The 27,994-nt window shown below is 38.0% G+C and overlaps 1 protein-coding gene across 1 annotated transcript in view; it reads left to right on the plus strand.

Moving 5' to 3' along the window:
- Nucleotides 1-24,489, plus strand: part of LOC135480378 (glycosaminoglycan xylosylkinase-like) — a 59,419-nt gene extending 34,930 nt beyond the window's left edge. The window contains exons 4-10 of the mRNA XM_064760207.1: nucleotides 7,835-7,958; nucleotides 16,550-16,636; nucleotides 18,310-18,419; nucleotides 18,972-19,146; nucleotides 20,726-20,914; nucleotides 22,803-22,862; nucleotides 23,862-24,489. Coding sequence (XP_064616277.1) covers nucleotides 7,835-7,958; nucleotides 16,550-16,636; nucleotides 18,310-18,419; nucleotides 18,972-19,146; nucleotides 20,726-20,914; nucleotides 22,803-22,862; nucleotides 23,862-24,072 — 956 coding nt within the window. The 3' untranslated portion in view covers nucleotides 24,073-24,489. The remainder of the gene's footprint in view (nucleotides 1-7,834; nucleotides 7,959-16,549; nucleotides 16,637-18,309; nucleotides 18,420-18,971; nucleotides 19,147-20,725; nucleotides 20,915-22,802; nucleotides 22,863-23,861) is intronic.
- The last annotated feature ends 3,505 nt before the right edge of the window (nucleotides 24,490-27,994 follow it).

The following is a 27,994-nucleotide window of genomic DNA, read 5'->3' on the forward strand; positions in this document are numbered from 1 at the left end:
CGGTCTTCTCAGGCATCAAATCCTGTCTTGTCAGGAATCAAATCCGGTCTTCTCAGGCATCAAATCCTGTCTTGTTAGGCATTAAATTCTGTGTTGTTAGGCATCAAAGTCTACCTTGTTAGGCTCAAATCCTGTCTTGTTAGGCATCAAATCCTGTTCTTGTTAGGCATCAAAGTCTGCCTTGTCAAGCATCCAATCCTGTCCTTGTTAGGCATCAAATCCTGTCTTGTTAGGCATCAAAGTCTGCCTTGTAGGCGTCAAATCCTGTCTTGTTAGGCATCGTATCCTGTCTTCCTCGGGAATCAAATCTTGTCTTGTCAGGCATCAAATCCTGTCTTGTTAGGCATCAAAGTCTGCCTTGTTAGGCATCAAATCCTGTCTCTTTAGGCATCGAATCCTGTCTTCTCAGAGAATCAAATCTTATCTTGTCAGGCATCAAATCCTGTCTTGTTAAGCATTCAAATCCTGTCTTGTTAGGCGTCAAATCCTGTCTTGTTAGGCATCAAAGTCTGCCTTGTCAGGCATCAAATCCTGTCTTGTTAGGCATCAAATCCTGTCTTGTTAGGCATCAAAGTCTGCCTTGTCAGGCATCAAAGTCTGCCTTGCTAGGCATCAAATCCTGTCTTGTTAAGCATCAAATCCTGTCTTGTTAGGGCATCAAATACTGTCTTGTTAGGCATCAAAGTCTGCCTTGTCAGGCATCAAATCCTGTCTTGTTAGGCATCAAATCCTGTCTTGTTAGGCATCAAAGTCTGCCATGTCAGGAATCAAATCCTGTCTTGTCAGGCATCAAAATCTGTCTTGTTAGTCATCAAAGTCTGCCTTGTCAGATACAAACTATTTGGCACCTGACAAAGTTCACATGTAAACATAACATAGGGAATCTTAAAGACACGAACTGGACTGAATGGGTTTTGGAGATTCTCGGGCATCACCGTATTCCTCAAAAAGTTATTTACACACCTGGCTATACATATTTGAATATGTGTACTGAGGTTCACCTGCATGTAATAATTGATGTTTTATAGAATATAATAATAGTATAAAACAATACGATTTGAAATTTCTGAACAAAACTGGAAAAAAAATTGTATGCAGATTTATTTTTATGACCAAACGGTTTCCATGTTTTACAAGATAATAACATGTGCATGTTCTGTACAAATCATGCCTTTATTTATTAAATTATTTATTTAATCGCAGCATAAGATCCTATTCAAGAATATTTCACTTTATAATACAGTACATACAAGAATGGCAATCAGTTTGTGGGTGAAGGAACAATGGTAAGTATAAACCACCCAATTTTTGTCACTGGCGAAGTTTCCCACATTAACTCACAGATTTTCACCGCTTTCATACCAGTGGGGAGAGCTTATATGTATGTGCTGCTATATGTATGTGCTGTTATGTGTATATGCTGTATTGTGTATGTGCTGTTATATGTATGTGCTGTTATATGTGCTGTTATATGTATGTGCTGTTATATTGTATGTGCTGTTATATGTATGTGCTGCTATATGTATGTGCTGCTATATGTATATGCTCTTATATATATGTGCTGTTATATGCATATGCTGTTTTGTGCATATGCTGTTATATGTATATGCTGTTATATGCATATGCTGTTATATGTACATGTATGTTCTGTTATATGTATGTGCTGTTATATGTATATGCTGTGATATGTATGTGCTGTGTTATGTATGTGGTGTTATATGTATATGCTGTTATATGTATGTGCTGTTACATGTATATGCTGTTTTGTGTATGTGCTGTTATATGTATATGCTGTTTTGTGTATGTGCTGTTATATGTATGCGCTGTTGTATGTATATGCTGTTGTATGTATGTGCTGTTATATGCTGTTATATGCATATTCTGTTATATGTATGTGCTGTTATACATGTGTGTATATGCTGTTATATGTATGTGCTGTTATATGTATATGCTGTTATATCTATCTGCTGTTATGTGCATATGCTGGTATATGCATATACTGTTATGTGTATGTGCTGTTATATGTATATGCTGTTATATATATGTCCTGTTATAAGTATATGCTGTTATCTGTATATGAACTTCATGTAAGGCAATCTGATCAGCCAAAGCTTGCAGGAATTAACTGTCAAAAACTTGTTGCCACCAAGACCTTACGAATGGGATTCCTTGTCCAAGCTGGGATTAAACCAACTCTTTGTGTTCCCTAGCTAATATTGGAATGAGTGATTATGGCTTAACGCTATGTCGTGGCGAGCCAATATTGGAAGAGAAGCTATCTTCACCACTCTGACTGTTGTATTTGGGAGGATCAGAATACAGAATGTCTCAACCATACATTTAATATTGAGTATCAGCTGAGTTAGAGCATTTAATTTCCACCAATAATTGCACATAATTCATGGCTTATGTATTTTTTGCCTTAATTTGGGCATTGAGGCTTTAAACTTGCAATTTAAAGGTTGGGTTACATTTACTCTTCCTCTTGCTAGAAGAAATTTTACCCTTAACAGAGTAATGGCTTCATTAGTTCCATCCACCAACAAATTTGAACCACTACTTAATATGTTGTTAAAATGCCACCTACAGGTTTCGAGTCGGGATTTTCCCTCGCTAAAGATAAAAAGTGGTACTGTGGCACAAAAATGTGAGCCAGCTTTATCATATTTACCATAAATATGGCCATCTGGAAAAGGTTTCACAAAAAGCTATTTCAGGACAAATAATGGACAAAAATTGAGGAATGGAACATCTGTGAACCTATGAAACAAATTCCTGAAGGAAAGAGGTGCCTCCAGAACATTTTGGCACAAGTGACCAGTAAATCAGTGTCAGGAAAAGTTGCCTAAAATTAGACATGTCATGTGATATAGTAGGACTATTACTGCTTTTGGCAACAAAAATAATCAAACTCAAACTCGCTTTTTTCAGTAGATAACTCGTACACACATATTTATATATATATATATATATATATATATATATATGTTTGAAGAAATAGAGAAAGATCCCCTGGTGAGGAGAATTTACATAGGAAAAAAAAAAATATTAAAACGCCTTCTTAACTTTCTACATTCTCTTATATTCCAAGTGTAGTTTCAAACTTCATGTTATTTTCAAGGAATATGCCAGATATTTTCAAGGATATTCCTTGAAAATAACATGATGTTTGAAACTGCAGTTGGGATATAACAGATTGTAGAAAGTTAAGAAGGAGTTTCATTATTTATTTCCTAAATATATTTATACATATATATATATATACATATATATATATATATATATATGTGTGTGTGTTGTGTGTGTGTGTGTATATATATATATATATATTATATATATAATATATATATATATATAATACCATCCCAGTAATTAAAAGGGAATATGAAATCATGAGTGTTTGAAGAAATTACAAATAATAGTTAAATTTATATTTAATAAATCAGTGACAAACACAAAACATATTCTTGTCTGAGTATGGTCCCAAATGTGTCTTTCGGTCAATATTATCGCACCATTCAATTGGCTTTTCTTATCACATTGAAATGTCCTTGCATGACAGCCAAGATCCCTTGGCACTGTCTGAATAACATCTGGCAGTTCCATTTAGGAGATTATGGTGAATTTATTGACAAGTTAAAATGACCAATCAGCAGGGTGGTTCTGAATCTCACATCAACCAGCATCGTAATTGTGGTACACTAGGGTGAGGATCCGCTGGTGTTGTTGTATAAACTTGGCCTGTTGGGGTTCGTTGATCGTCGCTCTGGTTGATGGCCAACAAATCAATACATTTGTAAAATGCCGACTGCTGTGTTTGACCTAAAATTGTGTGAAAGACTATGCAGCACATTTGTCATGGTTCTTAGAATTCTGTTGATCCTAGAAAGTTGTTATTTGGAAGTTAAGTGATGTCCAACCTAAAAACTGCAATTTTTTGAGCACTAAAAGTAATATTTTTTTACCTCTAAAATGTATTATGGGGGGGGCGAATTTTTAGGGAAACTACGGAAGTCATGACTGTGCCTGTGGAGTGTCCAGTACATTTCCTCATCAGCTGTCTATTTCCAACAGGGAGAGTTTATCAGTTGTCAATCAGCGGTTAATTATGAATTGTATTCCGAAATGCCCCATGGTGATGGCACTTTGTGCTAGACATAATGCTGATCACAAATCTTCATTATACAAGCTCTTCTTGAAAGTACTTAGTAAAAAAACTTCTCCACTTAGTACTTACAATACCTATATTGAGATATGAAGTGTAGTGATAGTTTACTGATATACTGGTTTCGATTTGTTTGATAAGATATTAGGATGGTATTGTTTTGCTAATTAGTACACTATTTTAATATTGGTTTATATTAATTTGCCTGGTGTTTAACACCGCTATGTATAGTACTTGTATCCTCGATTAGCGTTCAGCATTAAAGAGATAGTGCAAAGACTGGTTGACCCATATCAGAATAATAGCATGGGTTGGGTGGGCTTACTTGCCTTCGGTCATATCAATATGTTGTCTCAGTGAAGCAGTCATAGATTCAAGAGCGGTGGAAAGCCGTCCTGCAACAAGGAGGCACATTACACGTACAAGCACTCTAAGGACTCCTTCGTCATCGTATGACTAAAAACTTGTAAAAAGTACAACTTTAAACCCTAAGCACTTGCTCACTCACATACATGTAGTGCTCATAAAGTTTTCACGACCAGAGGATTCGAGAGCTCTCTAGCAGAGTATAAAACCATCGGCCTTTGTCAGATGGCTGGCAAACCTCGTGACTTACAGCCACTAACTTCTGATGACCTTCACACACATGTAAATTTATGACTTGTCATACTTGTGTACTGCGTAAAACACCAATGAGAAAAATGAATATTGTGTAAGGCAAGAGTGAAATGTTACATGTGTTCACATACATAAACGTGTATGGTCATGTTTTACTGCAGACTGCATGTGTATGTCTATATGCTGTCATCTTCCACCCATAAAACACCCCATGTAAATAACAGAATTTCCTGCTGGGTGAGCATTAAAACTTCTTAGTCATGGCACTGCATATAGACGTAGGTTGAGTTTGTTTTTTTTTTGCTCTGATTACTACAGTTCTGAGTGCATAGCGATGTAATCTATAAACGTAATGGAACATTTCTTGTAATGTTTTCTCCAGCCAATAGTCTTTAAGGCCCGTTTGTCCTGCATTGAACTGGAGCCAAATAGGGAATATATACAAGCCGCAGGTAGACTGCGGATTGTCGTTGCTGTAGAAGGGTTGCATGTTAAGTTGATTACACACATGTAAAGGCTGATTGTATTGATTACATTGCTAAAGTAGGTTGTTTGTCTTAATATGTCAAGGGTGTATTATAAAGGTGAGAATGAGAAAGTAGAGTTTATAGAGCACCAGAGGGATATCAGACAGGCATAAACACTTCACATAATTTACTTCTACTACATGTTGGCCTCTGAGATGTAGACATGTGTAACTAGCCAGGTACAGTACAGAATGCACAGAAATATACTGATGGGCTGTCAGTATGGTATTAATTACCTGTGAATGGTGTGAGCTTACCCCCCCCCCCCCCCCCCCCACCCCCCCCTCAGACTCGGCCCGGGTTTCCTTCCGACCATTATGCCGGCCACCATTAAAATAAGGTGGTAAAACACATATTATCAAATAAACTGGTTCAGTGGACTAATGTAAATGAATGGTATATATCCATTATTTTTTTAGATAGTTCCTTATTATCACCCTATTAAGTCATTTAGTTTCATTGGTAGTGGAAACCATTAACCTTTGGAAACTTTCTCGCTCCCCATACGTGACAGCAGATGTTGATGTTAAGTCATGTAGTGCTCAGATTTCAAGTCGTTTAGAAGTGATCTCCATGCAGCAGACTTCATGTAAGAAGTGATCTCTGTGTGGCAAACTTTATGTAAGAAATGATCTCTTTGCGGCAAAACTTCATGTAAGAAGTGATCTCCATTCTGCAAACTTCATGTAAGAAGTGATCTCCATGCGGCAAACTTCATGTAAGAAATGATCCCCTTATGGCGAACTTCATGTAAGAAGTGATCTCCATGTGGCAAACTTCATGTAAGAAAGTGATCTCCATGCAGCAAACATGTCCATAAGGCAAACTTCAAGTAAGAAGTGATCTTCATGCGGCAAACTTCATGTAAGAAGTGGAAGTGGAGGAATATCATGGATTCCATGCATGTTCAAGAGTGGAACTTTATGGTTCGTCAGCTTGAGGTGGCTAGGATATACTCAAATACTCCAACATATTGGCATGGTGTGAGGAAACTGGGCAAATCCCAGGGGAAACCAATGACCATGCACAGGTCTAATACTATTAGCTAAACCTTCATATACTTACAGCCGGCAAGGAAGCCTGCATGAAGTGGGCTTGACAGCAACCCCATTGGTGAGAGCTACAGGCTCAGGTCCTCGTGCTGCCCTGGCACACTTACAACTTTGCCAAGAGGGGGACACATCTGCAAAGATGACTGTATAATGAAGGTTAGCTTAAAAGATATGTTGAGCTATATATGTGTATATTTACATGTATGTGTCTGATAATGTTCATTGAACATGCACTTGTCTTCCACAAATTATCTCAGTATTTGAACGTCACACATGGGCAAGTTTTTGAGTGACTTGCTGAAGGTCGGTGGTTTACTCCAGAGCGGTTTTCCTCTTCCCACAATACTGTAATTGTGATTCTTTGTAAGAAGTGATCTCCATGTGGCGATTTTGTCTCCAATGATATTTTCATGCATGCGGTTATGTAAAACTGTGCTTATATCGTAAATTAGTGCTCTCTCAGAAAACAACATAATACATCATTTTTCCTTGACTACATGTAGCTTTTATCCAGAGGAGCTTAATTAAAATACAGAAGATATAATAATTTTTATTTAGTGTTACCAGGCTGTTAGACATGGAGATTTAAAGTTTGTGTGTGGGTGGGGGCATTGCGAAGCAAAGTGCTGAACATATATGATGTAACAACCATTCCCTGAAGATGGAGGCCCAGCTCTAATTCTGATTATACAGACATTTATATAATACTGTATGTTACCTGATTAGATTTCACAGGCCATATGGGGTGTTGTATAATATTATGTAATTTTCCACCAGTTGATTTATTATCAACTCAATTCATAATTTAAATTGTTTAACTCAATTTAGATTTGTAACTACATACATTTACTTTGTGACTCAAGGAATAAATTTTTGAACATATTACATGGGTTAAAACCTTTAAAGCAATTAGTGCACTTGTATAAGGTACTTAACAATTTAATAATATAGCATGTAATTATGTATACCAGAGTGACCATATTATTCATGCCACAGATGCTGGCATGTAAGGTGGGTATGGCGTGCCAGCAACCTGCGGATGGTTGTAGGCTGAAACTCTGATTTCCTCCTACCCAAATGCTGGTCATCTATGGTTAAGTCAAATTTTCTCGAGTATGGCGTAAAACACCAATCAAATAAACAACTATTCACGTGATGTGACAGACGCTGTTAAATGTCCACGTACTGTATTCTTGAACTTTTTCACAAGTTTGTAAGGTGTTTATTGAAGCGAGTTCTGAGGGCGTTATTCTGTGTAGACAGATAAGCGTAATTTTTTTTGTGAAGCCCTGAAATTGGCAAATACAACCAATGTAATTTTGTCTCCAAAATCACATTAAAAACATTCATAAATTGCACTGAAATTTGCTCTTTCATATGTGCAAATGTTGAAGAATTAGGGCAACAACACATTACCCATTCCATAAAATATTATTAAATCTTTATTAATGTCCTCTTTTGTTTATTTACAGGGGCCATTTTGAATGCTATGGCATCATATCCGATCACACAAGCTAGTACGGGTCACAAAGGGACACAACTCAAGCTTAAACTACGCTTGAAACACGGTCAGATTGTGGCGTTCAAACCCATGTGGTGAGGAAAACTTTTTTGTGTATTTTTATTTGTGTATATTTTGTACATGTCAAAACTCATTTAAGAGATTAACAACAGTGTCATATCTATTTATCAGAGCAATTAAGCATGTTTAAATGGATTTATGCATGTTTTAATTATTTTGCTAACTTCAACATTTAAGTTGCACATTGAATCATGCAATCCTGAGAGAACACTGTTCTGAATATGGCAGAAACTACACATTGTTCAGTAATGAGAGTACTTGATCTGCTGAAGAAAAATTGACCCTTAAAAAAAACTTATTATTTACTTAAATAACTTATTATTTACCTCTATAGTCCCCTCCTATGCAGGTGTAATGAAGGCATCCTATCCTTGGCATTCAGTAGGCATATATGAGGAAAACGGTGCATAAATAGTTTCCGATATTAGACTTTTCAAAATGGGTTAATGTTTTTTTGATTAGCAATTTGCAAGGTTGAGTTAAGGTTTCTTATTCAGCATTTTACAAAATGAGGTTATTTCCTCATGAACACTTTGCAAGAGGTGTTGGTTTTCCATCAGCACTTTGCTAGAGGTGTTGGTTTCCGATCAACACTTACTTTGCAAGATGGTGTTGTTTCCCAAGTCAGAGCATTTTGCAACGTGGAGTGGTTTCCCCAGGGCATTTGCAACATGGAATGGTTTACCCTGAGCATTTTGCAACATGGAGTGGTTTACCTAGAGCATTTGCAACATGGAATGGTTTACCCTCAGCATTTTGCAACATGGAGTGGTTTACCCAGAGTAGTTTGCAATATGGAGTTGTTTATACCCAGAGGCATTTGCAACATGGGATGGTTCCCCATGACCACTTTTAATAACAAGACAGGAGCTCTGGAGCCCTTTGCAAGCGGTAATACCATTAGCGCTTTGTAAGGTACAGTACTTTAATTAATTAGTCCCCCATTCAGCATCTTGAGAAGCACTCTGCAAGGTGAGCTGGTTGTTTACTGTGAGCATTTGCAAGGTAGAGGTTTGTTTGGATGGTTTCCCATCAGTGGCTAGGGCTTCCATTAAACTGAGATGGGATAATGTGCCAAAGTGCCAGGTGTTTGGGTTAGGGGATGAGGGTGGCACTATGTGGTTGCCTTCTCCATTATCAGAAAGTTTTTAAAACTAGAATAGTCTGCAGAAACCTGTGCATTGATGTCTGCTTCCCCAGGGCTCTACCCAGTTTCCTTCCGCCATAATGCTGCCGTCATCGTATAAGTTAAATATTCTTGAGTACAGCGTAAAACAACAATCAAATAAATAAATAAAATTAAAACTACATGTAGAATATCTTTTTAACATGTACACGTAAAGCAACACAGATGCCAACGATCAGAACTTCAGTGCATCTGGTCCATTTTTTACATTTATTCATGCTGTCATAGAAGGAGTCATTTCTCCACTTCAATTAATTATTTTGTTCCGTTAGGAATCAATTATTTACTGCGACCCATGAAGCGCCCTTCATTTGTCAGGATGTCAGTTGAGTGTGTTGCCTTCCTTGTGGACATGCATGTAACCACTGGCTGAGTATGGCAATGGTGAACACTGAAGCCTAAAAGTGTTACTTCAGTTCTAAGAGAAGATTGGTGGAAATATTAACATGATATGAAGGATACCCTAGGAACAGAGCTAACATCGCAGTTCACAAAATATTTTATTGTGACAAATAACATTATTTATCCCCTATAAGTAAACAGTTCTTAAAACAAATTCTTTGGCAGTTTCCGTAAAATTTTCCTGATGTGAGATGATAATGCTCTTGTGTGATGTTGAATTGCGCAGATATGATGTTGAGTGAGGCAGTTGTGCTAGAATGTCAAGAGCGTTTGAAAGTACGATGTCATTTGGTGCTATATGTTTGCGATAGATGACGCCAAAGAAAACTTTTCTTTCTATATTATCTTCTGAAACTAATGACAGCGGCTTCGATACATTGCATTTTTTTTTTTGTACAGTTTAGGAAAGCAATTCAGACTATCTCAATCCTTGCCAATTAACTCTCCTTTTAAAACATACAGGTCTTCACACTGTAGTAGCTCATGAAGTAATTCAAGCCACAGCTGTGTAGTGTTTTGTATGTTGAGTTCTTAGATACCAATGTGATGACGTCTTATTAACGAACTGCCCTATTTCTTAAATGTTTTCGACCGCCTGCAACCAATATGTTGAAACATTCTGAGAGAACAATGGGGTGCGGAGAAATCATATTGCAAGTGAAGTTACCACATTGGCTTCATGTACATGTACATGTACCTGTAGTAGTATGGTAAAAAATTTGCCAACCTGCGGATGATCGTGGGTTTCCCCTGGGCTGTGCCCGGATTGCTTCCACCATAATACTGGCCGCCGTCATATAAGTGAAATATTCTTGAGTACGGTGTGAAACACCAATCAAATAAATAAATAAATAAAAAATTTGCCCATATCTAGTATACAGGGCCTGGTATGGCAAAGGGCAACCCCAGCGCTAGAAACTGTTCACCTCAAAAAGCGATACTGACTGTAGCTGTGAGTGACAGCCGCTGACGCACTTGTAAGGGTACTTCTTTTTCAGCTCTGTTTTACTCGTCTTTTGCTGTTATATGGTAAGCATGCCACTTCTAAAGCTCCAAACATACACTGAAGCAGTATATAGGTCATAAAATCGATAAATGGTAGACTGCTCCAATCACACTGAAATATCGGGCTTTTTTTTGTTTTGTTTTTTGCATCTGACACTGTGGAGTGGGGAAAATCACTGCACCATAAATGTAATTAACTTTCTGGAAACCATTGAGTATGCAGTTTTGCACCAGTCAGTTAAACACATATACCACAGATGTTCAGGTTTATAATTCTGCTATGCATATTAACGTGTTAATGTTAATGACAGCTAAAGAACGACATGTGCTCTCTGCCAGGATTCACATATGATTTCGCTATAATTAAAATTAGTTTAAATACCATAGCTTAACAATTATCCATTCTAATTCATGATAACACTTATTTAATGCACAAGACCCTATATCTTGACTCACAGGGAAAGTATGTTGCCAAAGAATAAAAAAACAGAGCCATAAAGATTTGAACTCTTCCACGAAGTGAAACTTGTTCTCCACAGTAACTTTGTTAGTTCGGTATACTTTGAAGGATGCCTGACCTACCACAACCGAAATACAAAACTTTAAACTTGCCGAAACATGACAAAGCTGATCACATTATAAAGTTTATTTTTTACATATGAAGACCAATGTTAACCAGAACGAAACTTTTGACAGCACGTAGAAATACACACGTGAACGTTTCTGTGACGATATTCTTCTGGTTCACGTTGATCTTCATACTGAAAATTAAAGACATTGTGCCTCGTTTGATCTAAAAAATTGGCCAGATCATGCTGGCTTCCTCTCTGGTCGTACGTGGGAAGGTCTGTCAGCAACCTGCGGATGGTCGTGGGTTTCCCCGGGCTCTGCCCGGTTTCCACCCACCATAATGCTGGCCGCCGTCGTATAAGTGAAATATTCTTGAGTACGGCGTAAAACACCAATCAAATAAATAAATAAAAAAAATTAAAAATTGGCGTTTTTGACCAAGAGCACATTTTTGGCAGGTTATCCCCATAAAGCAACCATTTCTTTCATAGCAATATAACTTTTATGGTTGATTAGACCAAGTTTTATACGTCTGATTTTGAAATTTACACTTTAAATATGCACTTTCTTATTGTACCTCTCTCCGTTTTATCGTACTGGGTTGTTTGCGTCACGATTTAGAGAGTTCTAGTGAATGTAGAAAGGAGTATTGATGTCTGTTGCTCACACTGATTTCCTAATGGAAACTTTGAGTTTTAGAATCAGTAGTAATATTTGTTTGTCTCAAATAAGGTTGGTTCCTCTGTGGCTCAGTTGGTTAGCGCACTAGCACAGTGTAATGACCCAGGAGTCTCTCACCAATGCAGTCGCTGTGAGTTCAAGTCCAGCTCATGCTGGCTTCCTCTCTGGCCATAAGTGGGAAGGTCTGGCAGCAACCTGCAGATGGTCGTGGGTTTCTCCGGGGCTCTGGCCGGTTTCCTCCTACCATAATGCTGGCCGCCGTCGTATAAGTGAAATATTCTTGAGTACAGAGTAAAACACCAATCAAATAAATAAATAAATAAATCAATTCAAATTGTGGCGGCCTCCATGGCCAAAGTCCAACTCATGCTGGCTTTCTCTCTGGCTGTACGCGGGAAAGTCTGCAGCAAACTGCGGATGGTCGTGGGTTTCCCTTGTGCTCAGCCGGGTTCCTCCCCCAATAATGATGGCCGTCGCTGAATAAAACACCAATCAAATAAAGAAATAAATCAGTACAAAAGTTGTGTTTACTACAAATCATCCAAGCACAGAGTTGCATGAGCCGACATCTTGTACATGTATATGCTTGAGTTGTAATGTGAATGGCCACTACAGTCTGTCTACAACATTATTCGAAATCTGTTTTCTTAATTTTTTTCCACAAGTTTCTCACTGTCTGTAGAAATCCATGGCTTGTAACAGCTATTAAAATGACCAACTCCTTTATAATTACCTTCTATAAACTGCCCACCTGATGCCGACTGAATTCCTCTCCTGTTGTAATAAAGTGGGAAGGTCTGACAGCAACCTGCAGATTGTTATGGGTTTGCCATGGGCTCTTCCCGGTTTCCTCCTACCACAATACTGGCTGCCATCATATAAATGAAGTATTCTTGAGTACTGCATAAAACACCAATCAAATGAATACATATATAATCTGCAATGCATTATTGTGCTATTAGTTAATTGCCATTTGTCTGACCATGTAAAGACTTCAAAAGCTCCCAAGTTTATTTATAACCTCTAGTTTAAGATATAAAATGGCAAGATGAACCAGCAGGCAATGTAAGCTTACATGGGATTCACAATCACTGTTTCCAGCAATGGTCCTGGGAAATCAGGCGCTAATGTGAATTCAGTTTTGTTTGTGGGACATTTACTTTCGTGGTAAATCCACGACCACCTGCAGGTTGCTGTCGGACCTTCCCACATATGGCCGGAGAGGAAACCAGCATGAGCTGGACATTCATTAGCTCCTGGGTCATTACACTGCGCAGTCTGTTGTTATATAAACCCTTGAACTCCCACACAAGTTATCTGTATGTACTTAATATATGTTCTGTGTACAGTGATAATGTAACTGCACTAATTAATTAAACTGCATGCGTGAACTACACGTGGCTGTGTACTTGTGAGAAATGGTGTTGCACCAAGTTTACAATTCCCGGTTGAGACCATGAGAGATCAGTATACAATACATATGTCAATAAGTGTACTTCATGGGGTCAGTTGTACTTAATTTTTACTAAAAGGGTTGTTTTGTCCTCTTCACTGAGCCATCATTGTTAGGAGGTTATTGAATTTGTTATGATGGATCAAAAACAAACACACTCATATAACAAAGACCCTTATTCTTAAGTTGACTGTGATGGTAAACGATGGGAGATGACGGTACATTTATGCCGTTAGAGCCATTCAGTGGTAGAAACATGGAAAACCACTCCAGTGTGTACATAAAATCTGTGGTTTTGTTGTGCTCATGCCTACAAATCAAATGTAACAATCAGCTTTCTTGACAGCGCAGAAACAAATAATTGCAAGTGTTCTGGAAAAACCAATGGGTTTTATATTAATATGTTCTTCTAAATAATGAGATGGCGATACCAGATATAATGTTTTCTTTGTTGGGCTGTCTGTGGCTCGTTTAATTAAAGCATCAAGGATTAGCTTGGGTATGCTTTGTGGCTATGTATTATGTCATTCCCCTAGTGTTGGAATCAGTGTATGGTGGATATTAGGGACCACCACTTGGTGTACAAGTATATATATATTGTTTTCGCACAACAGTCCTATAGGCCTGCTGTAAATGAGGACATAACACATGTTTAATAAATATATTTACGCTATAGAAATTGGTCTTTTCAGCAAACAAATGTGTTCCTAGTGGAGTATAGATCATTTTTATATTTTTAATTGTATAAAAAATTTTATCGTATTACAGATTAAATGCATATATTGGGATGAAAACAAATTCAAATAAATTATTAATTCAATTAATAAATAATTAATTCAAACATTGTTATGCATAGACTGTATTATGACCACCATTTTAAGTTTAGTTACTGTTTGAAATAGCTTATAGTATCAAGTCAATAGATGAATACGGCGTAAAAAATCAATCGAATAAATAAATAAATAAATCAAGCCAGTAGAAATCAATTTGTATAATGAAACAACTGACCAGTCAAGTGCAGTTTAAGCATCGGGGGATTAAAGGGGTCAGACATGTACATGTACATATCTGTGTTAAGATAGGAGCACAATGGTTAGTACAAGGTAGATTCTGTATTACTGAGTTACCTGAACCCTTTAGAATTACAGAAAGTTGGATTTAGAGTCAGGGTTGAAGGGCTGACCTGTAGTGGTCACCTTCACCTGACCAACAACAGTCGTTAATGTTAGCAGATCTTGAGTTGTTACATGATAGGACTTTATACCATATTAATGACGATTCTGACAACAACCATTACGATCACAACGCATACGACCATCCCAGGTCATGATAACAAAAACAGCTGGTCCCAAATACCCACCATACTATAATATTTTCAAATATCCTTTTGTCCTCCAAAAAAAGACCATATATACAAATAAGTTTTCATGTTTTTCATCTGATCTGACATCATTTATATGTTTTCTTCTACTTGAAGTGTTGGCATCAAAAATATCATTTGTATACCCTAATGCACTTCTACATGTGCATAGGGGCCTCCGTGGCTCAGTCGGTTAGCGCGCTAGTGCAGAGTACTGACCCAGGAGTCTCTCACCAATGCGCTCGCTGTGAGTTCAAGTCCAGCTCATGCTGGTTTCCTCTCCAGCCGTAAGTGGGAAGGTCTGCCAGCAACCTGCGGATGGTCGTGGGTTTCTCCCGGGCTCTGCCCGGTTTCCGCCCACCATAATGCTGGCCGCCGTCGTATAAGTGAAATATTCTTGAGTACGGCGTAAAACACCAATCAAATAAATAAATAAATAAAAAAATAATCTACATGTGCATACCAAAGTTGAAATGAAATACTCATTCTAATAGTTTGAGCTATACAATGTGCAGCTGGGCTGATTGTATTTATTAACATAGCTCATGCCTTCACCAGCTATACAATGTGCAGCTGGGCTAATTGTATTTATTAACATAGCTCATACCTTCACCAGCTATACAATGTGCAGCTGGGCTGATTGTATTTATTTACATAGCTTACGCCTTCACCAGCTATATAATGTGCAGCTGGGCTGATTGTATTTATTTACATACAGCTGTAGATCATGCCTTCACCAGCTATACAATATGCAGCTGGGCTAATTGTATTTATTAACATAGCTCATGCCTTCACCAGCTATACAATATGCAGCTGGGCTGATTGTATTTATTTACATAGCTCATGCCTTCACCAGCTATACAATGTGCAGCTGGGCTGATTGTATTTATTTACATAGCTCATGCCTTCACCAGCTGTCATGGTTACCGGTACATATATTAAAACTGGCTGTCACACTTTCACCTGATGTTCAACTAACCACATCCATTAACTAATAGTTGACTAATAGTTTCTAGTGATGATGCTAGGGCATGTCATAACATTCTACCTGACCAGATTGCCATAGCAACATACATGAATGCCCCTCTTAATTGGTCATGATCGAGTTTAGATGGAGGAATAACATGAATCAAGCCCTAAAGCCTCTGCTAGACCACTTTGGTTGTTTGAGGTTCACACCTGGGTTAAATATTGCCCCTGGGTCTGGGCTATCACAAGGCAAGTGTACAGGTGTGATGATAATAGTAATTATAATAGTACTTGATTTAATGAGGAGGTTCAGTTAGTACAGAATTTTCGATGAGCCCCCTCAAATGTGTCCACCCATGGTCACACAGGCTCGCTGTGAACATGTTATAACCTGTGGTTGAACTATTGCGTTTCCCTTGCATTTGCCTGTACAAATGCACTTTGAGAAGCACATATTATAGGCCTCATGTTTTTTTTTTGTTTTTTTTTTTATTCCAGCACCTATTAGTTTTTCTCATAAGATATTAATCAAACTCCCAATGAAACTGTTAAGTGGCCCGATAAATTGAGAGAATAAGTTGAAGGAAAGTTAAAATTTAGATGAAATACAGCATTACTGGTGTACCTGCTAACCAAACTAAAGATAAAACTGGTGTCTAGTGCATTTAAAGTATCTGTACAGTTATATAACTTACATTATAAATGCACTGCATGACAAATATAAAAATAACTTCATGATTGACAAGTGTATTTTTCTTTTGTGTAAAATGAACATACATGTGTGTATATATATATATATATATATATATATATATATATATATATATATATATATATATATATATATATTCACTGCATTCTCAAAAAGACAACTAGGATGATTTGTCTTGAATGTCTTGAATTGATAAACGTTTACATGTATGAGGTTTACGAACATTTTACATGTTTAATTTGTTGTTTCATTCATTTTACGTGAAAGGTACAAAAGAGATACGATTTTGTCAGGATCCCCATATATCGGCAGGGATCGTCACAATGGTGAAGTCGCAGCCTTCCATCTCAATAGGTAAGCTCGATCCTTCCATGGGTATGATATACCTATATATTATATAAATATATATATATTGTATTTATTTATTTTATTTATTTATTTGATTGGTGTTTTACGCCATACTCAGGAATATTTCACTTATACTACATTGGTGAGGGGCTCCTGGGTCATTACACTGCGGTAGCGCGGTAACCAACTGGGCCCTTTATATACATGTATATTGTGATATGACCATTAAGTATAAAGATGTTCTGTTGGGCTTGTGTTTTAATAGCCTAACTCGGATAAAGCCTAATCTCACCACAGCAGACTTGCATGTCTGCATGGCTACTGTTTTCCACCGTTTAAAGTGGAAGAAAACTTTAAAAATGACACTATAGGCTGAAAAGAGCACATTTTCTTCTATAAGGTGGTGCCTGCTTCATAATTTTGTGATTTTTCCTCACCATACACGTAAAGCGGGAAAACGGCAAAGCTGGCATAAATCGCTGAGTCTGTCGCGTCCTCGATCTTTAACACCCTGTAATTTATGCTGAGGGTATGTTGCCTCTCAGCCAATGAGAGCCGTTAAAACTGCCGGTTTGTTTGTGTAAACTCGGAACCTACGTCCAGCAGATTTTGGCAATGACTTGATTTATAATTTATCAATTATTCACAATTTTTGTGAATTTTCTAATTTTTGTAATTTTCTGTGAAAAATTACATGTAAGCTTTAATTGGTATCACAAGTATCATTTTAAGGCCTATGTGCTTTCTAAAAGTGTACAGAACAAACTGTGGGCGAAGTACTGTATTTAAATGTCTGGTTACGCCTAATTAACGAGCAGATAACAATTAATCTGCGATAAAAAAAATAGTACGGAGTCATCATAAATGCTGGATTGATCATGTGATGAGTCATGGGGATTGTGAGGCACAAAAACCAGCTGAAGTCAAAGGTGACAGGTGGGTATTGTATACGAAATCTTTTTATTCCGGGCATCATGAACAGTCTTCTTGAATCATGTGCACATTTTTTACTCAGAGAGCCTTCATTTCATGCTATCATGGGATTGCTGCAGATGAAAAGAGGTCCTGCAGGTGTCAAAACATCAGTATAGACTGTGTCACTACAAAAGTTTGTGTGGGTTTTTATCAGTACAAATCGGCTTCAATTGACGATTCACAGGGATCATTGGTATTCGCAGCTCTGGTGTGACTGCACCTTTAATCCATCCCTCGCTGATTTGGCTTGAACATATATTTCACTGATGATTTAAAAGATGACTTAACATGACATCAATTCCACACAGTGTGAAACAACTATACATGTACATACAGCTTCTAGATGTAAGTTATGCTGGCTTCCTCTCCAGCTGTAAGTGGGAAGGCTTCAGCAACCTACGAATGGTTGTGGGTTTCCCCCAGGCTCTGCTCGGTTTCTGCCCAGCATAATGCTGGCCATCATCGTAGAACTGAAATATTCTTGAGTACAGCATAAAACACCAATCAAATAAATAAGTAAATAAATTCTAGATTTACCTGAAAAAAATACTGTTCAAGTGTAGCTGGTAAATAGCTGACTTGTCCTACATGTGGAGTAAAAACTGGTAGTGTATTCTTAACACTGTAGATGGTAATTATCAGTTCATTATTTAATGTCATCATTTTAGTTTTAAGTAATTAAGTGTTTTTCTCATATTTTGCAGAATTTTAGAGTTCCGACGGGCTCCATTAGTTGTTGGTCGCCGAATTAATCTGGACACAGAGATCATTCCTGTTGCGTCACCTGCACTACTGAAGACGTTTTTCACGAATGGTACAAAGGGTGCAGTTTGACCTGCAGTAAATAATACATGAATCTTTATCAGTGTTGAGGTAAAGCCGCTTTCACATGGTGCAATTGTCGGAAAATGAAAATAGAGCATTCACCACCTTATGTAATTTTTAGCTTTTTAAAAATGGCATCGTCTGAATGCCTTCGTAAAATATAGTTCCATTTTCATTCCACTGCTTGAATTCAATGAATCGATCCGACAAATCACATCATGTGAACGCAGCTTATAAACATATATACTAAGCATCAGTCTGTTTTGTTTGTATAAACAAAATTAAGGAAAGAATATGCAGTTTATAAATATACTAAATAGATACTTTTGTAGATTTTTGTGTTAAAATGCATTCTTGTAACTCTTCATCACTTTTTTAAGATGATGTTGACAATGTAAAAAGTCACAGTAAAATCTGTTCTAAGAGGTAAATAATGAAATGTCCTGCCTTGTTTTTAACAAATGACACTATAGCTTGTTTTGTTTTTTATGCCTGCACATCAGTGGGGTACATTCTGCTACGATGTATTTTATATTTGCAGGAAGTAACACATGCTTTTATGGAAAGTGTCTGTATTGTTTGGGCAAAGATGATGGGGTCTGTGCAGATAAAAATATTCTAGAAGGCGTTGTAGCGTTATGGTTTCCACTTGAGATGAAGCTTCAGCTGAGCAAGCATCCATGGGCACGGACCTACAAGAAAAATGTCAAGGCTTTGTAAGTATGAAGTTTTGCTCTATCATAAAGGAACCGTCAACAAGAACAAACCTATAGAAAACAACATCCAAGTTTTGTGTGTGTGAAATTGTGGTACAGCTAGGCAAGCATCTCTAGCAGCAACATCAGAGCTTTAAATACATGTAGTGTGAAATTGTGGTGTAGCAATACGAATATCAGCTGCCAAACTCGTACAGAAAGAACATCCAAGCATTATTGTGTGAAATGATGGTTTAAAAAGAGGGCAAGCAGCTGAAAGCACAAGCATGCAGAAAGAACATCTAACATGTCTGAGCTTTGTTAGTGTGAAATTATGGTCAAGCTCAATAGCAAACATTTGTTGCCATAAACTTTCAGAAATAACATCCAAGCTTTGTAAATTAGATAAAATGATGGTGATAAATGTATAGAGTTAAAGCATGCGGATAGAACATCCAAACTATGGAATTCTGGTGCAGCCAATCAAAGATCTGGGCCACAAACCTACAAAAAGATTTGTTAGTGTGAAATTATGAAAAAAACTCCAAGCTCAGTAAAGTGTGAAATGATGAAATGATGAAATCACTGTAGGCAAAAACCTACTAAGAAATTGATATATGTGGTGTAAAATACTAATCACATGATGCGAAGTATGAATTATAATAGTAAATTTAAAAGAAAAACAAAAAACAATTTCCGTCTAAATTAAATAAATTTGTTATCCTATATTCTGTATATTGTTTATCAAATTGGAGTTGTTCCAAGTGAATTTTAAACTTGATGATACTTACATGGCACATGGGGCCTGCGTGGCTCAGTTAGTTAGCTCGCTAGTGCAGCGTAATGACCCAGGAGCCTTTCATCAATAGGGTCGCTGTGAGTTCAAGTCCAGCTCAGGCTGGCTTCCTCTCCGGCTGTATGTGGGAAGGTCAGCCAGCAACCTCTGGATGGTCATGGGTTTCCCCTGGGCTGTACCTGGTTTCCACCCACCATAATGCTGACCGCCGTTGTATAAGTGGAATATTCTTGAGTACGGTGTAAAGCACCAATCAAATAAATAAATAAATACAAGGCATATGCTGACATCAGTGACATACATCATATCTGGCAATATCATCTCAGGAAGTTTCACTTATACGACGGCGGCCAGCATTATGGTGGGAGGAAACCGGGCAGAGTTTGGGGGAAACCCACGACCTTACAGCCGGAGAGTAAGCCAGCATGAGCTGGACTTGAACTCACAGCGACCGCATTGGTGAGAGACTCCTGGGTCATTACGCTGAAGATAATTTCTGTGTTCATTTCTGTTGTACTTTTTCAACGTATGGAAAGGAATCCCAGAGCTGATTATCCCTTCTTGTATCATTCTTGCACAGCAGACTTGAGGTCACATAATGGAAGAACTTTTTGATAAGAAATTAATCTCCAAAATCTCCAAAATAACATCTTGAATGGCCATATAAGATGGATGGACCAATCAGAATGTGTTACTTGAAAAATTCTAATCTTTGGGTGAAATGCAGTAAATGGCGGAAAAACACATTAAAAAAAATACTTAACAGAAGAAATAAATGATGTCAAATTTTCTCTCATTCATTAGATGGGAAACTGATGATACCTATTGTGATAAAATCAAGGGAATTCGTGTCTTCCAACACAGCCCACTGCTCCTGGACATTTTGGATACAGCCATCTTTGATTACCTCATTGGAAATGGTGACCGTCACCATTATGAAAGGTTCAGAGATGAACCAGATGCTGCCCTGCTACTGCTAGATAATGCAAAAAGGTAACCAGTATACATACACAAAAGCAGATGTCAGATGCTGCCCTTCTGCTGCTAGATAATGCAAAAAGGTAACCAGTATACATACACAAAAGCAGATGTCAGATGCTGCCCTTCTGCTGCTAGATAATGCAAAAAGGTAACCAGTATACTTACACAAAAGCAGATGTCAGATGCTGCCCTTCTGCTGCTAGATAATGCAAAAAGGTAACCAGTATACATACACAAAAGCAGATGTTAGATGCTGCCCTTCTGCTGCTAGATAATGCAGAAAGGTAGCCAATATACATACACAAAAGCAGTTGTCAGATGGTGCCCTTCTGCTGCTAGATAATGCAAAAAAGGTAACCAGTGTACATACACAAAAGCAGTTGTCAGATGGTGCCCTTCTGCTGCTAGATAATGCAAAAAGGTAACCAGTATACATATACAAAAGCAGATGTTAGATGCTGCCCTTCTGCTGCTGGATATTGCAAAAAGGTAACCAGTATACATATACAAAAGCAGATGTCGGATGCTGACCTTCTGCAGCTAGATAATGCAAAAAGGTAACCAGTATACATACACAAAAGCAGATGTTAGATGCTGCCCTTCTGCTGCTAGATAATGCAGAAAGGTAGCCAATATACATACACAAAAGCAGTTGTCAGATGGTGCCCTTCTGCTGCTAGATAATGCAAAAAAGGTAACCAGTGTACATACACAAAAGCAGTTGTCAGATGGTGCCCTTCTGCTGCTAGATAATGCAAAAAGGTAACCAGTATACATACACAAAAGCAGTTGTCAGATGCTGCCCTTCTGCTGGATAATACCAAAAGGTAGCCAGTATACATACATGCTGTCCTTCTGCTGGATAATCCCAAAAGATAGCCAGTATGCATACATACTGTTCTTCTGCTGCAAGATAAGGTGACCAGTGTACATACATAAAAGCAGATAGCTGAGAGTCAAATGATCAACCCTTTGAACAAAAGGAACATCGCACTGCAGGTTCAATCCCGGCCTCGGACGAGGAATTTGTGGATTCCCTCCTTTCTCAAGTGGTTGACGGAGTGAGTTTGTATGCTGATTCATATTACTTGGGAAATGTACTTTTTGTTGTTTCCGTGGCTTCTTGTCCCCTGGCTTGGTGCCTTCCTGACTGGTTGCTCAGTATAAGTGAGTAGACCAAGGACTGTGGGACTGTTGTCATGCATAGGTCCCAGATCTGTTGTAACATCATTTTAATGAGGCAGCACTAGAAATATTTCGGCATTGAGTTCAGCTTGCAGGGAACATGTCAAGAAATTGCAGAAATAATATAAAAGATGCTGAGATGTGTAAAGCAACAAAATCCCAAGCAAACGAACCAACCAGTCATTTTCTGCAGCCAAAGTTGGATTAGTGCTTTGAGACAATTACAGACTGATGTTAGAATATGTACATAGTACTGTATAAATAGACAGATGAAAGTTTACTTTAATACATACATGTACAATCATATGTATGTGTAGAGTAACAGCATTTCCGCTTGCATTGTTTCTTCGTTGTGTGCCTCCATGGCTCATTTGGTTAGTGCACCAGCACAGCGTAATGACCCAGAAGTCTCTCACCAATGCGGTCGCTGTGAGTTCAAGTCCAGCTCATGCTGGCATCCTCTCCAGCCATACGTGGGATGGTCTGCCAGCAACCTGTGGATGGTTGTGGGTTTTCCCCAGGCTCTGCTCGGTTTCCTTCCTCCATAATACTGGCTGCCATCGTATAAGTGAAATATTCTTGAGTACGCCATAAAACACCAATCAAATGAATCAAAATCCTGGAGACAGCATAACACAACAGAAAATTAAGTAAAGTTTGGGGTATACAAGTACTAATGAGATATTAAAACATGCGTTTTGTATTACATTTTCAGCTTTGGAAATCCCAATGTGGATGAGACATCGATATTAGCTCCCATCATACAGTGCTGCAGGTAAGGTCTCGAATTTAATTCAAGAAGACATGGAAATTTTCTGCTCCTGCTAATTCAGTCAATACAAATTTTCTACCGCTTAAGTATTAGACGTCCACGCAACCCTAGTTAGATACCTCTTGAAATTGTCCGTATTATTATTATTGAATATTGCTTGGTAATGTAAATTCTGCTTAAGTTGTTGTAAAACAAATTTCAGGTATAATAACCAAAAAGAACTTGCGAAGTTTAATGATTGTAATTTTGACTTAAGTTTAAAATGGCTTTGTTATCTCGGGGCCTGGTGGTTAGCATGCTAGCACAGCACAGTCTCCCAGGAGCCTCTTATCATTGTGGTCACTGTGAGTTCAAGTACAGCTCATTCTGGCCTCTCCGGTCGTACATGGGATGGTGTACAGCAACCTGGCGATGGTCGTAAGTTTCCACTAGGCCCTGCTCAGTTCTTCCCACGATATTGCTGGAAAGATGTCATTGTTGTAAGAGAAATGTTCTTGAGTAAAGCAGAAATTATGATTCAGATAAGTAAATCGTGATGATACTGGACATGCTGGTTTACTCCCATTATTGGGCAGGTGATCTGTGAGGTTGCCTCTACATTCATATATACTGCTCTTGGACTATAATTAGTGAACTGTGCTATAGTTTAGGCTGACTTGAAGTTTGTTTGTAATCACGTGTTCATTTTGTTTGTTTATTTATTTATTTATTTATTTATTTATTTGATTGGTGTTTTGCGCCGTACTCAAAAGTATTTCACTTATACGACGGCGACCAGCATTATGATGGGAGGAAACCGGGCAGAGCCTGGGAGAAAACCACAACCATCTGTAGGTTGCTGCAAGACCTTCCCACGTACAGCCAGAGAGGAAGCCAGCAAGATGGTCATTTTATACAATACTGGACTTAAGATTCATCCTTGAATCTTACCACTTACTTCAAAGGTTTTTAAAAATGTCAAGAACCTGTCTTCAGACTTGATTTGATTTGATTTCATTTTAGGTTGCGAAAAAGCACCTGGGAACAGTTGCTGATTCATGAAGACGGAGACCTTGGGGCTGTTTTAAAGGGTGTTCTGGAGAACGAGGTTATCTCCCCTGTCTTGCATGATCCCCATTATACGGCCATAGACAGACGACTGAGTCACGTTCTGAAGATAATACGCAACTGTATCCACAAACATGGAGAGGACAATGTGTTGGCAGAAAATTGATGTTTTAAAAATGTGAAAAAAAAAAGGAATTGAATTTTCATGTGATTACATAATTTTCTATTGGTAATCATGCATAGCCAACTGGCTCCTCTATAAGCTAGGGTGTACAGTAACATGAGATTGGATAAGCCACTGCTCTGATGAGACAGGTACACACTGAAGTTGGGCAGTTCAACTGAATGATGTTTTACTGATCTGCTGTGGTTTGCTGTTGATCTTATACATGCCACGGGGCCTCTGCGTGCCTCAGTTGGCTGGTGCGCTAGCACAGCGTAATGACCAAGGAGCCTCTCACCAATGTGGTAGCTGTGAGTTCAAGTCCAGCTCATGCTGGCTTCCTCTCCGGCCATACGTGGGAAGGTCTGCCAGAAGGGCGTGGGTTTCCCCCGGGCTCTGCCCAGTTTCCTCCCACCATAATGATGGTCGCCATCGTATGAGTGAAATATTCTTGACATCAATCAAATAAATAAACGTACATGTCACAGGCTGTACAGTTCACATTGATGTGGTCTTAATGAAAAAGCTTAAGCATTTGACCTCTGTACCATTTGTTTGGGTGTGTTGAAAGAGAAAGTAGGTTTTGAAAGAGAAAGTAGGTTTTGAAAGAATAGTCAATGACTACTCTCTTGTAAGCTTAATGTAGGGCATAAACATTGACAAAGTCCTCTGGTCACACTGCCCTCCATCCAGATGCAGCATTCAGGCATTCCAAGCTGGGAGCTGCCCCCTAATTTTTTAACCTTTTACTCCCTAGTTAGATAGTTTTAACAGTGAGAGAAACTACCAAAAGGTTCACAAATAATGTGATAATCATGACGGTGATCAGAGTGGCACAATAAGGCTGCAGTACTTATATATGGACATGTATCTCTTCTTCTTGTGATACGGTAACTAGTTAACTTAAGTTACAATTTTTCAATACATGTTTTTGTCTTGTTGCCAATGAAGTAAGTACTGTATTTCACCAAAATTTTAGGTTTCAGGTGATACAGTTTGCTTGATTCTCATTTAAAAAAAAAAATTTAGATTTTCTTGTGAAGTTTGACTAATTTCTGACAAGAAAGTGACAGCATCAAAAGCATAATTTTAATGCCTTTATGTGATTCTGAAAGTGCATTTTTACCCATCACAAAAAAAAAAAAAAACTTCAGGTGAAATACAGTAATACAAAAGGCAAATGCATCATTTGGGGATATAAATACAATTTACGTGTACAGGTAGGCTATGTATAACTATAATAAAGATTAGTGTACATATATCCTCTAGGATGTCCCCCAAGATATTGTTCATTGTGAAACCAAAGAACTTCTTAGCTAGTCAAGCAAAGCAGAAAGGAAGCTAATGATAATGGAGAAAAGTGTAATTAAAAGATTAATGTAATTAAAACTTAAATTGTTGTTCAGGAACATGTATGATAAAAAAAACCCTCTTGTACATTTCTGATGTGTGTATTCATTGTTAGGCATGATGACCAGGCAAGCAGACGTTTGATGAAGCATAGTTTTGATGAAGCGTAGGTTTGATGAAGCATAGGTTTGATCAAGTGTAGGTTTGATCAAGCGTAGGTTTGATCAAGTGTAGGTTTGATGAAGCTTAGGTTCGATCAAGCTTAGGTTTGATCAAGCTTAGATTTGATCAAGCATAGGTTTGATGAAGCTTAGCACAAGTTTATATGTTAACCCTTAAGCTGATCTTCACTGTCATTAAGTGGCTGGCAGAGTGAATGTTCTAATCAGCCAATGATTGAGTTGATTGGGAAAGTGTATGGCTGCACACTTATATAGCCTTATCTTAATTTACTACCACTTTTAGTTAATTTGTTTTGGGGCTCTATCTCCTTTCATAACACCAGTTTTAATTACAGTCAAAGACAGATAATTAGCTTTTAAGTTAATTAAGGCACATTTACATTTTACCTTGTTTATTAATATCCCAACTGCTGCAAGCTGTAGTTTTAAATGTTTAGCTACCTCAGATGTACAACTTACACACATTCATCATGTTTTCACATTGTGCTTATCTGAGCCCATACATGGATGAGTCAATTGACTTCTGATGCAGTAGATTAAAGTGAGTCTCCTGGTTTTTGCACACTTTTGAGTGCCTGGATGCGAAATGAGGTGAAAGTTTAATTATACGAATTTTTATGAACTATGGAGTATAGAGGTCAGCAAATAGCTCGCCTTATATCACTTGTATACATGCTTAGTTGACATGAATAAATAAAAAAAACTCTGATTCTTACTAGTTGGTTATATTTTACTTTGGTTTGTAAAGTTTGGTTTGCACAGCTCAGCATTTATCGAAAACCATGCACTTGTCTTTCACGATTCTCATGATTCCACCATGGAGGTACATATGTACCTCCAAGATTCCTGCATGGAAGATTCCACCATGGAGGTACATATGTACCTCCAAGATTCCTGCATGGAGGTACATATATACCTCAAGCTTCCACCATGTACCTCCATACTTCCACCATGGAAGTACATATATAGCTCCATACTTCCACCATGGAGGTACATATACACCTCCATGACTCCACCATGTACATATATACCTCCATGATTCCACCAACATAGTGTTTGTATGTAGTATTTGTACATCACACTTGGAGAAGTTCACGGTGGCTAGGAATCGATTTTGCAGGTTCCAACCCGGCCTTGACAGGGAAATAAATCTGAGGTTTTCTATGGAGAAAAAAATACTGAAAATCTGTTATTAACAGGGAAGGAACTCCTAGTAAAATATTCTTTTCTTCTGTCTTTCCATATCCTGAATATTTCTTGGATTATACTGCAGCTGAAGAAAGCCTTTCAATAGCATTGAAAATCTTATAAATGTCACACATGTACATATATGTGCAAATCTAGTCAGCAGATAACTTATATACATAGGGTCAAAGGTTCGAGTCTCACTTTTTCCACCATAATGATTGTCTTGACACTATGGTTTTCTCCGAGCACACCCACAAACCATCAGTGACTGCATGATGTGTCATGCATGTGAAAAAATCTTACATGTAAGTTCGGCGCTTTGGCCGTCTCAATGAGATAAACAATAATCAGTAGATAATCACATTTGCATGTAGCATGCACACATATGGTACCGGTACATATATGTATACTATTGATGGAGCTTCACAGCCATGCGTGGCAGAGTGAGGGTGTGGGTACAAGCGCAGTAGATAAATGGTTGAAGATGCTGTGTTGTACGTGTAACAGTGCGATATAGAAGCTCTATCTACCTACAGGCTGGTATGAATTTCCCTTTAGTGGTAGAAGTGTGGACTTGTAACCCAGAGATCGCTGGTTCAAATCCCCAGCTGATAGCTAGGTCATGTCTAACCTTGCATGAAATTCATTCGAGAACACTAATGTAAGCTACCTGTAAGAGAGCTTACCAAAAGTCAGTGTACAACTAACTGCAAGTACTCCAGTTTCTCCCATCCATAAACCCAGCCTAGGCCTGGCTACCTTTACAATTCAAAATGTTTTAGTATATAACCTGAAACGATAATGATATTGAAGGAATACTGTTCTTAATTTCTTAATTTTTTTTTTATCATCATGTCTTCCTTTGGACACCTTGGAGATCTCATAAAAGGTTTTGTTCACAGGAAAGTAAAGTTGGAATTTGCAGAAAATTTTGGTGAAACTTGTTAAGAAAGGTTAAGAAATGGATTTATTTGAACTTAAAATGTGTCTAAAATAGCTCATGCATGGCCAATACGTTTCATGGTTATAATGAACAATCATGTAGCCTAACATGTGGCATTCGCCATGAGCAGGCTTAATAATAAATGTTCTCATATATATCCTGTAACAGCTAGGCCTCCATCACTTGTGTAGGGTAGCGCATTTTTGATTCAAGGGGAAGTAACCGAGACTGGATTCAAACCTCAACAGGGCAACTGAGTTAT

The sequence above is a fragment of the Liolophura sinensis genome, chromosome 13 (genome assembly GCF_032854445.1).
Source record: "Liolophura sinensis isolate JHLJ2023 chromosome 13, CUHK_Ljap_v2, whole genome shotgun sequence".
NCBI classification, from domain to species: Eukaryota; Metazoa; Mollusca; class Polyplacophora; order Chitonida; family Chitonidae; genus Liolophura; species Liolophura sinensis.